We start from the raw sequence: 14,069 nt of genomic DNA on the forward strand, positions 1-14,069 counted from the left end.
GATGAGGCAAAATGAGGGAGTGAAAGAGGGAGGAAGAGATAGCAGCAGCTAGGCAGGGAAAGTCTCAGGGGAATTGTCAAATATTCACATTTAGAGTGTGTTTTTCCATCTAGCACACAGCAAGTTGGCCACACTGCAGGCCACAGATTAAATGTAGCCCTTGGAATTCTATTATCTTTAATATGGAGGTGCATCCCATTGGGATCACTGCTCCTAGGACACAATGCTCCTTCCTGAGCCAAACCAAGGCCATAACCTGTTTTAACCAAGACAGAGTACAACATACTTGTCCAGTGCTCTTTCATAGGGTGCACTTCCATGTTACAGATAATGGCAGTTACAACTGTTCAGTTTAATGCATGTTAGACTCCGCCCTTAACTCCTGGCAAGTTGCTAATATGACCCTCGCTGAGCAAAGTTTGGATGCCTCTGATCTGATGGAATCATTCTGACAAGATGACTCACATAATGGCAATCTCTCAAATTATTTTGTTTGTTTTTACAGAATTAAAGATACAGAAACCTCAGATACATCCCTCAGTAACAAAGTACCATCAAGCCAAACTAGCTAAACATTCCTTCATACATAAAAATAAATACACTCTAGTATCTTCAGTTAAATTGCTTTGCCAATAATCAGGAAGCTCATGAAAAAGACCATAATAAAAAAAGTCCACATGAAGAATCTGTCCATCACTTTTGCTACCTTTTTCCACTCAATTCCTTTCGCGCGGTTTGCTTTGTGGTCTCTGACGCAATTAGCAATATACTCAATATTTTTTATCAGTACTTTATAACAGGAGCAGCAGTTAACAGCATCCTTAGCATTTTCACATTGAATTCCATTACTGTTATTTAAATGTCCATTTAGCTTCTTCTTTAGATCACTGTCATTGTTTCTGTTCCTGGTAAGTTGACTGGTCACCCCCTCGTGTCTGTCTTGCTTTTTCTGATACTTAAAATCCTTTCTTAATTTATGTTCTTGTGCTTTCACTCTTTGTGGACTTGTACAATTTTCACCCACATCATAAACAAAAAAGATCTTTGACATGTAGTCCAAAATAACCACTCTGGCCCATTGTGGAACAGGTTGGGCTTCTGCTCCACAGTGATGGATATTCATTATAATGATTGTCAGTGCAGTGGATGCTGTAATCATTGTCATAGTTGCTATGTAATATTTGCCTGTAATGTAAAAAAATATGGAAATGTATATTAAAAGTATTATTCAAGTTAAAATCACCTCTTCAGAAAGGAACAAAAATCCTACAACATAAAGTGAAATGTGAGAAGCTATGGTCAGAATTCTGGAATCATCCTAATGCTCTGTAGTTATGGTTGCATTGGAATTTGCCACTTAAAATAGCATTTAAGTCCATTCAAACAAATAAAATCTCCCACTGATCATGACCCATATTATACCATTTCAAAAGAATAACCACATAATTATCAAGGTAAATATTCACACTCTCTAATGCCCCAATTTCAAAAGCAACCATGTGAAAGTCTTTTTAAAAAATGTTCACAGTGAATTTCACATATTTTTAGGATCCCTACAAAATTTGTATCAACATTTACACACTTCACATTTGTTACACCACTTTTTTTTCCAAATTCATAAATTAATTTGGAAAAAAGCCCACCCATCATGTAAGTGATTATATGAAATTATCATAACTGTTGATTTTCAACAAAGAAGCAGTGAAGATCACATTTTTCATCTCTGGGTTTCCAGATGCATGAGGGGCTGGGAATGTCTGCAGCTTGGCAAAACTAATGGGGGAAAAGAGGAGTCTGGAAGCTGAGCTGTGCAGGAGAAGAAGGCATATACACGCTTCTTTACTTTTTCCCCAACAGATCAGCTAGGGCTCACCAAAGAAAGGAGTTAGGAGGAGTCCTAGTTCTGCATGGCAGAACAAGCTGTGCTGTAGGTGTGCTCAGATTCTATAGAACCTAACAGGTTCTCAAACCAGGCCACCTAGGAACCAGTTGTTATATGAGAGCTACACCCTGGGATAGTGGGCTGCATGGTTCATGGGAAGCTAGGAACCTGCACCATAAGGAAAGTCTTCTGCAGCATACCTGCTCTGGATTGTATTAAAAGGGTTCTCCCACTCCCAGACAAGCCACAGAATATCCATCAAGTGGGCCAGAGAAGACACTAGCGCTTCCCCCACCTTCTCCTCCTGTATAATTGAGCTGCTCCTCAGCTCCCACATCTGACCTCTTCTCCTGTGAATTGTCCCCAAATCCTCACGTAACCTCTGTCCTTAGCTCAAATCCCCGACAGCCAGACCCTGCTCCTTGGAGTCGGGGCTGCTTGTGGGATTTAAGCCAGGATCAGAGTCTGGAATGGAACTGAGCCAGTAGATTTCCTTCTATGACCCTGAGGGGAGAGAAAGTGCCACCCCACCCAACATGCCCTGACCTCTCCAATCCCCTAGCCATAGCAAAGGTGCTGTTCCACAGCTCAGCTGTGCAGAAACAGTCATAGGGAGCACTAATGCTTGTCTGGCTTTTCTACTTGACAGAGTTGCTATGATTTGCCGCCCCATGTCTTGTGGTCATCTCTGGTGAGCTATAGCAGGTCTAACCGGTGCAGAAGGCAGGGAAGACTTAGTGCTCACCCCTTCTCCATCACAACTCTGCATTCCCTGCAACTCTCCCTCTTCCCATCCAACAAGTCACGTGATCCTCACCCCCACAAACTCCCTTTTGCTTCCAACACACAACCCACAATGCTCTCATCCAAAGTCTCAAGACAGCAGACTTCAACCAAATGAATCACTACACCAGTACCTGGAGCACCCTGTGGTCTCTCAGCCAATTACTGACCCATTACAGCTTGTGAACCTATGAAGATGACATCCTGAAGTGTCTGACCTCACCCTCAATTTTCCTTCATTAACACTGCAGCCCAGGTTTTAGCACATCCATGTTTTATTATTAGTTTATCCCCATGCAGCACAAAATAATCTTGTCATAGAACTTCACTATATTTGTACAAGTACCATACACATTTGAAGTATTACACAAGGATTTAGAAACTTTGCATCACAATATTTATCTTTCCAGATTCCATTAATGATGTACAGTCTCCCTGACATTATACAACCACTATTTATAAGCCATGATAAAAATCTGAAATACCCACCTATCAAGGGCACATTTTCAGAAGGAGGCATGCTTTCTGCAACCATTAGCTGAAATACAGTTAGAGCAAGCAGAACTGTAACGCCAAGCGACACTTTTTCCCCAGAATCTGCAGGAAGGTAGAATCCCAGTGGGGCCAGGAAAGAGATCAAAACACAAGGGAGCAGCAGGTTAAATATATAGAAGGAAGACCTCCTTTTCAAGATCAGTGTGAATGTAATATCTGGATACGGCTCAGAGCAGCAGCCATAAGTGATTACATTCTTAACAGCTGGCATCCCGTCAATCTCCCACTCCACATCTTCTATAAAGTCAGATAGATCTCCACTGTCCAAAGCATTTATTATGTCTACCTGATTACCATTGTAGGTCCAGGAACCAAAGGTAAGGTTACACTGCTGGTCATCAAAGGGAAAATAAGAAATATCCACCACACATGAGCTCTTTGTTATAGCTGGTGCATCCCAAGTAATTTTTCCATCATATCTCAATACTACATTTGTGTTCACTGGTTCTGAAAAGTCATCATCAGCCCTAAAAAGACAAAATGATAAAAAAAAATTAGAACACAAAATAAATCAGAAAATAAAGTTATTAAGCACACCTCTGAATTCACATCATTTACTGAATATGTACTGGCTGTTACATATGGCCACTATAATGACAATTATTGGACAGACTCAGCTGTGTGTCAAAGATCCAATACTGCCAACATATAACTGAAATTCTCCTTAGCTCAAGCAGTAAGGAGGTCTCTGCTTTTTGCAGCAGGGGATTTGAGTGTTATTCCTGCTGCAACTGTAAAGTTCAGTGTGCAGCACTAACAACAAACTTGAAATCCTAGATGACCATGGATTTGTTACAGTATTTAGGCTGTCACAAATTAACATTAAGAAGAAAGATGGCCTTGTTGTTAAGGCAGAGTCAGATCAGAGTCCATAGGTCTCCCAGACCTAGGTCTGGTTCTGCTGCTTCCGCAGCAAAGCCGCCTTAGAACTATCCCATGTGAGGAACCCCTGAGCCCTTTACATCATGTGCAACACAAAGATGTGTCTTTTGGTCTCATGGAGTGTAAATATTTGGGGCTACATTTTACCTTATTAAAACATTCCCTGCCATGCCAAAAGCCTAAATATGGGACCACTGTGCTAGTAAAACTGATTGTTCTAGTTTACTATCGGTCATAACAACAAATAAACTAGCTCAGATAATGGTAAATAAATGTTTGAAAATTAGATTAATTCACAACACAAGTAAAGATATTTTTTCCAAAGTTTTTATTTTCTCTTATGGTGCCCCTTTCTAGTGGGTGATATTGTGAACTCATGCTCTTTAATGTAAATGCTTGAGCAAACAATTTTAAACAGATTTTGAAAGATAGTTTCTCCTTATAAAACATTTCAACTTCTTTTCTAAAGAAGCAACAAAGGGTACTTTTTCCACGTAATGAGTCAATCATCTGGAAGCTCCCCAGTACTTAATTTGTAATGAAAGAGGTGTTGGGGCTCAAGCAATTTTTTTACTTTCGTAACTGAGGCGGCAAACCCAGAGGCGCTGGGGCTAAGAACTGCCAGGGCTAAGTCCTGGCAAGCCCTGACACAAATTAAACACTGAAGCTCCATTGGCGCAGCCCCACAGAGCGGGTGAAAGGGTACCAACTGTTACCTATTGTATCTTGATTCCTAATTCAGCTGTAACTGAAGTGTAGACAGGACTACAGACATATGCTCAAAATTAATCTCTTATGGACAGAGAAAGGTTTTGAAGTGACCTTGAAACCACTGCTCCACAATTTCACGTAAGTCACATTTGCTCAGTATAGTCTCTTAATAAGCAGTAAAAATAAACTTAAGTGAAACCATACATACTTTGTGCAGAGACCAGATTGTAGTAGTAGGACTCAAGGCCCCTTTCACAGCATCATATTAACACAGAAATTGCGATACCAGATGAGACCAGTGGTCTGTCTAGTCCAATATCTTATGGCCAGATCCAGTCACTCCAAAGGAAGGTGCAATAAACTGGAAGTGGATGGTTATGGGTTAACTCACCCATAGGAAAATTTCTTCATATATTCATTTATAAAAGAAAAATATTAAATCTAACTATGTGGTTGTGCTAAGAAACTGCCCCTCAATTGTACTTACTTGTTATACAGGACAATGTCTGGTCTCCATACCAGGTTGCTAGGAATCCTGATAGAATCCAACCCATCATATTCATCTTTGTCCCACTTGAGATATGCATCATACCAACTTTGTCGAATCCATAAATACGCAGTCAAAATTTGGTTTCTTTCATCCTGTAAGGAGTTACTCTATACATAAACATTTCTAATCTATGACTCAACAAAGACACACTTTGTTTCAGGGGGAGTTCATTTTATAAACATAATGTGTTTCTTCTAAGACTTACTGTACGGTAAGAAGTCTATAATGTCAGTTCAGAGGAATCAACTATGACAATTCCCACTGATTTCTCTGAAAGGTGTGCAGGCTCAGACCTTAGTTTGGTAGTACACCTGTTAATGTTTACATTATTTTAAACTACCTGTAATTAAAAAACCATATGAAGAATTTTCTTCACTCTTTGCAGACACATTCTGCTTTGCCTTCAAAGTGAATCTGACAATTTTCGAACCAAACCAGTTTTCCAAGCAAAAGCTATTGGGGAGGGGGGCTAAACTAGGACTTTTTATTGGAAGCTGGATACAGCATTAACTGTGAAGAACTACTACTTCTGCAAAACAACAGGTATAAAGAAAAATAAGATACTCAATTTTCTTTTTTTTTGCTTCAGTGCAAAGGGACAAAACAAACGCTTTGATGCTGAAAAAATCAGTATCTAATTGTTATTACAAAAGAAGTCTAACATCTTAACTAGTCAGGTCATAACGGTGTAAATGGATGAGTACATATTAGGAACAGAAACCTATGAAGAAACATTATTAAATGTATCACTTTATGCAGGAAAATGCAAATTGTCCTCACATCTCCAAGTAAGGCATGAAGTTTCAAATTCTGAAACGCATGCTGTTCTAAGAGTTTCCAAATTGTAGGTGTGGAAGTTTGCACATTTCTAGAACACGGAACTGTCTTGTTACTCACCATATCTTTAATTTGGGACAGCGTGATCTGAAGGGTGACATTCAGTGCTTTATCTGTGTCTTCCACTGGTCTCAGAGCATTTGAATAGTCTCCAAACAGTTCACTGAATAGCATTTGAGCATATTTTCCTTGTGCAGACTCCACACCTACATCAAATAGTATATCAAATATATCACATTAAGTAGTGTGCATGCTATCCCCAAGGCTCCAAATAGCATTTTGTTACTGTTAGAATACATACTGCCATCCAGCTGGTAATATACACATACTGTACTATATCATATTTAATATAGAACACATGTAGCAAATCTGATGAGACCCATGCAGAATAGGTCATTATGTTGTAGTAACTAAATGGATATTATAAAATTAATGTTTTACACCCATTTTATATAACACTCTGCAATAATATAGCCCTTTTCATCCATAGATACGACAGTCCTTTTCACAGGAGGACAAATATCATTATCCCTATTTTATTGATGGTGGAAAATATGGCCCAGAGAGAATAAGGCCCAGATTTTTATAGGAATTCAGGCATAGGCATTGCAATGTGAGCACAGCTAATTGATTTAGGACAGGGGTGGGAAAACTTTTTGGCCCAAGGGCCACATCGGGAAATAGAAATTGTACGGTGGGCCATGAATGCTTACAAAACTGGGGCTGGTAGTGAGGAGTCTGGGGTGTAGGAGGGTGCTCTGGGCTGGGACTGAGGGGTTCAGAGGGCGGGAGGGGGATCAGGGCTAGGGCAGGGGTGCGGGAAGGGGTGTAGGTTCCAGCAGGAGGTGCAGGCTCTGGGGTGGGGCTGGGGATGAGAGGGTTGGGGTACAGGAGTGGGCTCTGGGCTAGGATTGAGGGGTATGGAGAGTGGGAGGGTGATCAGGGCTGGGGTAGGGGCTTGGGGTGTGCGGAGAGGCTCAGGCGCTTACCTCAAGTGCCTCCCGGAAGCAGTGGCATGTCCCTTCTGTGGCTCCTATGCAGAGGCATGGCTACGCAACTCTGCACGCTGCCCCGTCCGCATGCACCGCCCTTGCAGCTCCCATTGGAGCAGGTAGGAGCCAGAGCAGGGCCATGCCACGGCTTCCAGGAGCCAACTCTGCGCCCCAGCTGGAGGGGGGCCAAGCCGCATGGTGTGGCTCAGGGGCCAGCTTAAAACAGCTCACAGGCCAGATCCGGCCCGTGTGCTGTAGTTTGCCCACACCTGATTTAGGAGCCTAAATCTCATTTTCAAGAGGGATTTAGGCTTTTAGGTGCCTAAATCACAGAAACTGTCAATGGCTTTAGACTCCCAAGTGCCTAAATCCTTTTTCGAAAATGAGATTTAGGCTCCTAAATCAGTTAGCTATTGCATCACTGAGGGCAGCAATGCCTAAATACTTTTCAAAATCTGGTGATTTGCTTAAACAGTCACTCAGTTGCTGAGCTAAGAATAGAAACCAGGTCTGACTTCCAGTCCTCTACCCTAGCCAACGGCTTGTGCTGTCTCCCTACACATAAATATTGCTCTCTACAAGAGAGAGTTGAATACTACTTCTAAAATTTGCTCCTCTTTTATGGCATTCATGTTTGAATAAAAAATTAGATGAATTTTGTTCATTATTTGGCCAATGGATAGAGCTGGTTGAATAATTAGTGAATACATTCATTGAATAATTCCTTCAATTAATTTTTGCAAGATTTTCCAAAGAATAGCATATATGTGAAAAAGATTTTTATTCTGTTATGCATCCGGCTCTACAGATAATCCACTGAAATACTTTCTTTAAAATCATAGATTGATTTTAAATACTTTATTTAAAATCATAGGCAGATTGCTCTGTCCTCTGAAGTTTCTCTGTGTTATACTGCATTATCTTTAGATGGAGTCACAGATTTCAAAAAGCAAAGGACAAGGATGTTAACATTTGTCTGACCTACGCAAATTTAAATTCACACAAGTACGCAGCAAGTATTTCAGCGTACCTCACTCTTCAGCCATTTAGCTGTTCAATTATTTAGTAGTGCAGTTCAGGACTAACTACAGTTCAAACGCCACCTTCACTGGAAAAAACGCAATCAAAGCTAATGAAACCATTTAAACAGCATTTAGGTTCAACAGTCTGCAATCAGAAAATAGTTCTATTTCTGCAGTGCTTACTCAGCAATGAAATAAAATAGCTTGAAACAGTTAAGAGGCTCCACAGCTGCCCAAACTGCATTTTTTGTGCACTCAGCCCTGTGAAGTCAGGGGATGCACAAGGAGTGATGGATGAAGTCGTAAGTGTATAAAGCAACCCTTAAGCTGCACACTGGTATGGGGAAGGGCTCTCACCTCGAAGTACCATTGCTGTGAAAACCAACCAAAGGGAGACACAGCAGAAGGGCAGGCTGTTTCTCTTCATTCTGAATGCTGAAGTAACTCTGCTCCTCCAGGAACACAAAAATTGTTTTCACCTTCCGAAGCTGAGACCAATGAGTTGTGCAGCAGCACAAAAGCACTGGAGACACGGATGTGCTGCTGGTAAGAGCTCTGTTCTCAACGGCAGCAAGTTTCCTGTGCCCTGAGCGGGGCCCCAGTGCGCACCCCACTCTGCCCTGGTAACCTGAGAGCTGCCCGCTCTGCTGCTCAGTGAGAAGCCAGACAGATGGGATATCACGAGGAAACACTTCATGTAAATCTCATTCTTTTCACGGTGTTACTGTTCTTTTTTCTTACTATTAATGCATCAGTAGAAAGTCAGTATATGAAGAATAGTCCATTCACACTCCCTCAATCTGCGTCAGATTCTGTCACCCTTATGTAAGCAGTAGCACAGTCTGTGTAGGTCCACTGAAATCAAGGGAAATTCTTGCAGAGTAAGTCACTACTCAACATGAGGAACAGTGGCAGAATCTGGCCCCATAAGTATAGAATTCTTCCAGGACAGTTCAATGCCAATTTGATGGAGGCCCAGTGTTACTCATTTGTTTATATTCCTCATATTGTTAGTCAGAGAAATTCGCTACTCTCTTTGTGGTCAAACTGTAGTTTGCTGGCATCATAGGTGCCTTTCAACTGATAGGGCCATTGTCCATTTCCACCTTGCTCTCTCTCCTTTCCATATAGAATAATCCAGTTTGAAGAAAAGCACTAGGATTCAGTGAGGGGCACTACATCATCATTTTTGCCATCGCATTTTAGAATAGGCAGTGAAGACTATATATCTAGCTGAAACTGCAAGAGGAAGTGTACATAATAGAATGAAATTACCAATAACAGAATTTAGCCAGGACACATCTGGCTTGTGTAATAAGATTATACATTGCGCTCACCAGTTTACACTCACCAGTTCTTTCTGGTGAAAGTGAACGGATATTTCCAAACAAAAAAATGCTTTCCTTTTAGTAGCATTCTTGGTACCATGTGACCAGTGTATGTGCTTCGCTGGCTACATACACCACTGAGATCTGTGGCCAAGTTTAACAGCTAAAACCAGTAATTTCAATAAGAGTACTTGTAATGAAATATCTCTCTCTGTCACATCATCTGCTGAATTCCCAAAAGGAAAAAGGTTATAAGTAGTTTAGAAATAAGAGAGGTCAAGGTGGCCCTTAGATTGTATGTAACGTTGCTTTCTCTTTAGGAAGCAGAGGCACACAGCGTTAAAGGGGATAGCAGGGATATTGTCAGGTCAATGTGATCTCAGGGAATCTCAAACATCAGTTTGTAGTGTATTTGTCATTAGGCTGGGAGTAGATACTATTGGTGTGTCCTCGTCTGTGGGGAGCTTGCTTTTGATGAGATTGGAGAGATTAGGGGTTGTTTGAAGGCCAGAAGAGGAGGTTCAGGAAAGATTTCTTACAGGTTGGGGTCCCCATCGAGAATGAGTTGTAGCAGTTTGATGATCATATGGGTTCCAGTATGGTGGACAACTAGGGGGGTGTGATCAGAGGAGGTTTGCATTTCTGTATTGAAGCAGGTTCTCTCGGAGTATTTGGCCTGTTCCAGGATGCGATTTACTTCTCTAGTGGAGTGTCCTTGTTTGGTGAAGGCGGCTTTGAGTGTGCTAAGGTGTATTTCCTGCACTTTTTCCTCAGAGCGTATTCTGTGGTATCTGAGTGCCTGGCTGTAGATTACAGATTTCTTGGTGTTTGGAGTGATTACTGGATCTATGAAGATAGATGTGGTGTTCCATGGGTTTCTTACATATAGTTTTTTGTAGGGTTCCATTGCTGAAGCTGATTGTGGTGTCCAAGAAATCTGAGCTGGTGTGGGAGTGTTCCAGAGAGAGTTTGGTCATAGAATCATAGAAGATTAGGGTTGGAAGAGACCTCATCTAGTCCAACCCACCTGCTCAAAGCAGGACCAACCCCAACTAAATCATCCCAGCCAGGACTTTGTCAAGCCGGGCCTTAAAAACCTTTAAGGATGGAGATTCCACCACCTCCCTAGGTAACCCATTCCAGTGCTTCACCACCCTCTTAGTGAAATCGTTTTTCCTAATATCCAACCTAGACCGCCCCTACTGCAACTTGAGACCATTTCTCCTTGTTCTGTCATCTGCCACCACTTTGACCAGCCTAGCTTCATCCTCTTTGGAACTCGCCTTCAGGTAGTTGAAGACAGCTATGAAGTTGTGGTGGAAATCTATGTGGGACTTTAAGTCATCTGTCCATAGGATGAAAATATCATCAATGTATCTCAGGTATATCACTGGTTTCATGGTGCATATATCCAGAAATTCTTCTTCAAGGTGGCCCAGGAAGAGGTTGGCGTATTGAGGAGCCATCCCAGTACCTATGGCTGTTCCCATGGTTTGGACAAAGTGTTTGTTGTTGACTGTAAAGTTGTAATGGGTGAGGATGAAATGGATGAGATGTGCTTGTAGTGGATATCTGATGGTTGTCCTTTGTCTTGTAAATATTTGAGGCAGGCAGTTATGCCCTCATTGTGAGGGATGTTGATGTATAGGGAAGTGACATCAGTGGTGGTGAGTATGGTGTTCTGAAGGAGATTGTTAATGTTGTAGTTTGTGGAGGAAGTTGGTTATGTCCTGGAGGAAGCTGGCACCGTGTGGTGAGTGGTTTGAGGATGGTTTCTGAGTCCCGATATTCCTTCAGTAAGAGTGCTGTGGCCAGATATGATGGGTCTGGCTTCACTTGTTTGTGTATCTTGGGAAGCATGTAGAAGGTCCCTGGGGTGAGTTCGTGGAGGAGGAGTTTGTAGAGTTTCTCTAGGAGTTGTTGGGGAAGGATTGATGATATTCTTAAATTCCTTGGTAAATTGTGTTGTGAGGTTGTCTTTGAGTTGTTTATAGTAGGTGGTGTTGGAGAGCTGTTGACAATACCAGGACACACCAACTCAAAGTGGCACCAGACCCTGCCAGAACAGATGCAAAACCTGCAGACTTATCTCCACTGCTACAGTGATCAATACCCCGCAACAACACACTTTTAAAGATCCATGGGTCCTACCCATGGCTACCACAACATGTGGTGTACCTCATCTAGTGCATTAAAATAGTAACCATAGGGTGAAAACAAACAATCACTATGCAGGGCTGGTGCAACCACTAGGTGAACTAGTCAGTCGCCTAGGGTGCCAAGTGGTTGGGGGCGGCGGTGAAGCACAGGTGAGCTGGGGCAGGGGTGCGCGGGGAGGGCCGCCTGCAGCAAGTAACGGGACAGGGGGGTGCACAGGGGAACCGCTCCCCATCCCAGCTCACCTCTGCTCCGCCTCCTCCTCTGAGCACCGCCCCGCTCTGCTTCTCTCCCTCCCAGGCTTGTGTGCCAAACAGCTGATTGGCGCCACAAGCCTGGGAGGCGGGAGAAGTGGCAGCGTGCTCAGGGAGGAGGTGGAGTAGAGGTGAGCTGGGGTGGGGAGCTGCTGCACGTGGCTCCCCGGGCCGAGGGGGAGGGAGGGAGTGGCAGGGAGCTGCCACGGGGGGGCTGCCCTGGCCGGGGGGGGTGGTGGTGGCGGGGAGCTGCTGCAGGGTGGGCACCTCAGGGCGGAGAGGGAGGGGCGGGGAGCTACCGCAGGGGCTGTGGGGGGCGGTGCAAGGTGGAAGTTTCTTTTAGGGCATGAAATCTCCTTGCACCGGCCCTGTCACTATGCTCTCAAATGAACTCATACAGAAAAATGATAAAAAACAAAAATACTATATCACCTGTGGGTGAACACTTTTCACAAAAAGAAAAGGAGTACTTGTGGCACCTTAGAGACTAACAAATTTATTTGAGCATAAGCTTTCATGAGCTACAGCTCACTTCATCATGAGCTACAGCTCACATCCGATGAAGTGAGCTGTAGCTCACGAAAGCTTACGCTCAAATAAATTTGTTAGTCTCTAAGGTGCCACAAGTACTCCTTTTCTTTTTGCAAACAGACTGACACGGCTGCTACTCTGAAACTTTTCACAAAGTGATCACTCTATATCTCACCTATCAGTCCTCATCCTCAAAAGAAACCTGCACAACAATTTCAAAAGACAAACCTGAGAGGTTAAATTCATAACTTTGCTAGACACTAAAAATCATGAGTAAATAAAATAGAGACACTGGATTTATGGCTTATCACAACAATCTGTAACCCACTAACAATCCTACCCTCAGCTACTTCGCTGACCTCCCACCTCCACCTTTCTTCCGTCCCTATGAATGGAGGGGTATTAACAGGCCACTTCACCTTGAATGGTCCCTTGAAATGTGTGTTATATATGGAATAAATTGAATATATATGTTATATATACAAATACATATGGGAACACACTTGCTTCCTCTTATACTTGAGGTGCTGCATGATTTATACCATTCCAATGTAAAACTTGCATTGCAAAAGAGGTATAAATTTTTTATCAGACATAATCTTATGCATTATACTGCAAATTTTACAGCACATCGGTCTACAGTATACCTCAAATACGTAATGTTGACATAATTGAGCACATCGTTATCAGGACGCTCTGTTGCAAATCTGGGCGTTGGTACAAATAATGTTTGGAGCAGTACACTTTGAGGGACAGCACTGTTCATACTCCTGTACTTATGCTAAACCATCTGTTCCACCATGTATTTAGCTGTGACACTGAACACGTTTCCCAGACATGAAGAAGAGCTCTGTGTAAGTTCAAAAACTTGTCTCTCTCACCAACAGCAGCTGGTCCAAGAAAAGATACTATCTAACCTACTTTGTGTCTGGAATATCTTGGGACCAACATAGCTACAACACCACTGCATACAACTGTAGCTTATTGTAATTACAGGAGTATGAACAGGGCTGTCCCTCAAAGTGTACTGCTCCAAACATTATTTGTACCAGCACCCAGATTTGCAACAAAGTGTCCTGATAAAGATATAACATATATATTCAATTTATTCCATACATATATATATATTCCATTTAATGTTCACTATGGAATCCTAAATGGGTACCAAGTGATAATAAAGAATTAACACTACTATTCCAACAAACAAATTTAACTCAGCCACACATAGTACTTATGTTTCCTCAATTCTTTTCATATGCACTTCAGTTTTATAATACTCACCAATATCAGAGTAATAGTTACAGACACTTCTATCTCCCTGTAGCACAGAAAATTGCCAAGTGTGTCCTTGCTTCTCTAAAGACACTAAGCTCTGGTCTACACTAGGACTTTAGGTCGAATTTGGCAGCGTTAAATCGATGTAAACCTGCACCCGTCCACACGATGAAGCCCTTTATTTCAATTTAAAGGGCTCTTAAAATCGATTTCCTTACTCCACCCCTGACGAGTGGATTAGCGCTTAAATCGGCCTTGCCGGCTCGAATTTGGGGTACTGTGGGCACAATTCAACGGTACTGGCCTCCGG

The 14,069-nt window shown here is 42.4% G+C and overlaps 1 protein-coding gene across 1 annotated transcript; it reads right to left on the reverse strand.

The window, feature by feature from the left end:
- Positions 1-616: 616 nt before the first annotated feature.
- On the reverse strand, positions 617-8,641 carry CHRNA9 (cholinergic receptor nicotinic alpha 9 subunit). Its single transcript, XM_077814597.1, has 5 exons — positions 8,572-8,641; positions 6,261-6,406; positions 5,301-5,455; positions 3,155-3,687; positions 617-1,185 (listed from the first exon to the last, which is right to left on the reverse strand). The coding sequence occupies exons 1-5, from the start codon at positions 8,639-8,641 to the stop codon at positions 617-619; spliced, it is 1,473 nt and encodes a 490-aa protein (XP_077670723.1).
- Positions 8,642-14,069: the final 5,428 nt, after the last annotated feature.

This window comes from Eretmochelys imbricata, chromosome 4 (assembly GCF_965152235.1).
Source record: "Eretmochelys imbricata isolate rEreImb1 chromosome 4, rEreImb1.hap1, whole genome shotgun sequence".
NCBI classification, from domain to species: Eukaryota; Metazoa; Chordata; order Testudines; family Cheloniidae; genus Eretmochelys; species Eretmochelys imbricata.

Bases quoted from the DNA above. Each gene is read 5' to 3' on its own strand.
- CHRNA9 (XM_077814597.1), bottom strand. From the start codon at position 8,641: ATGAAGAGAAACAGCCTGCCCTTCTGCTGTGTCTCCCTTTGGTTGGTT. The intron at 5,456-6,260 runs GTGAGTAACAAG...AACTCCTTACAG, and splicing joins TGTCCCAAATTAAAGATATG to GATGAAAGAAACCAAATTTT. The intron at 1,186-3,154 runs GTGGGTATTTCA...TTTACATTACAG, and splicing joins TGAAAATGTGCCCTTGATAG to GCAAATATTACATAGCAACT.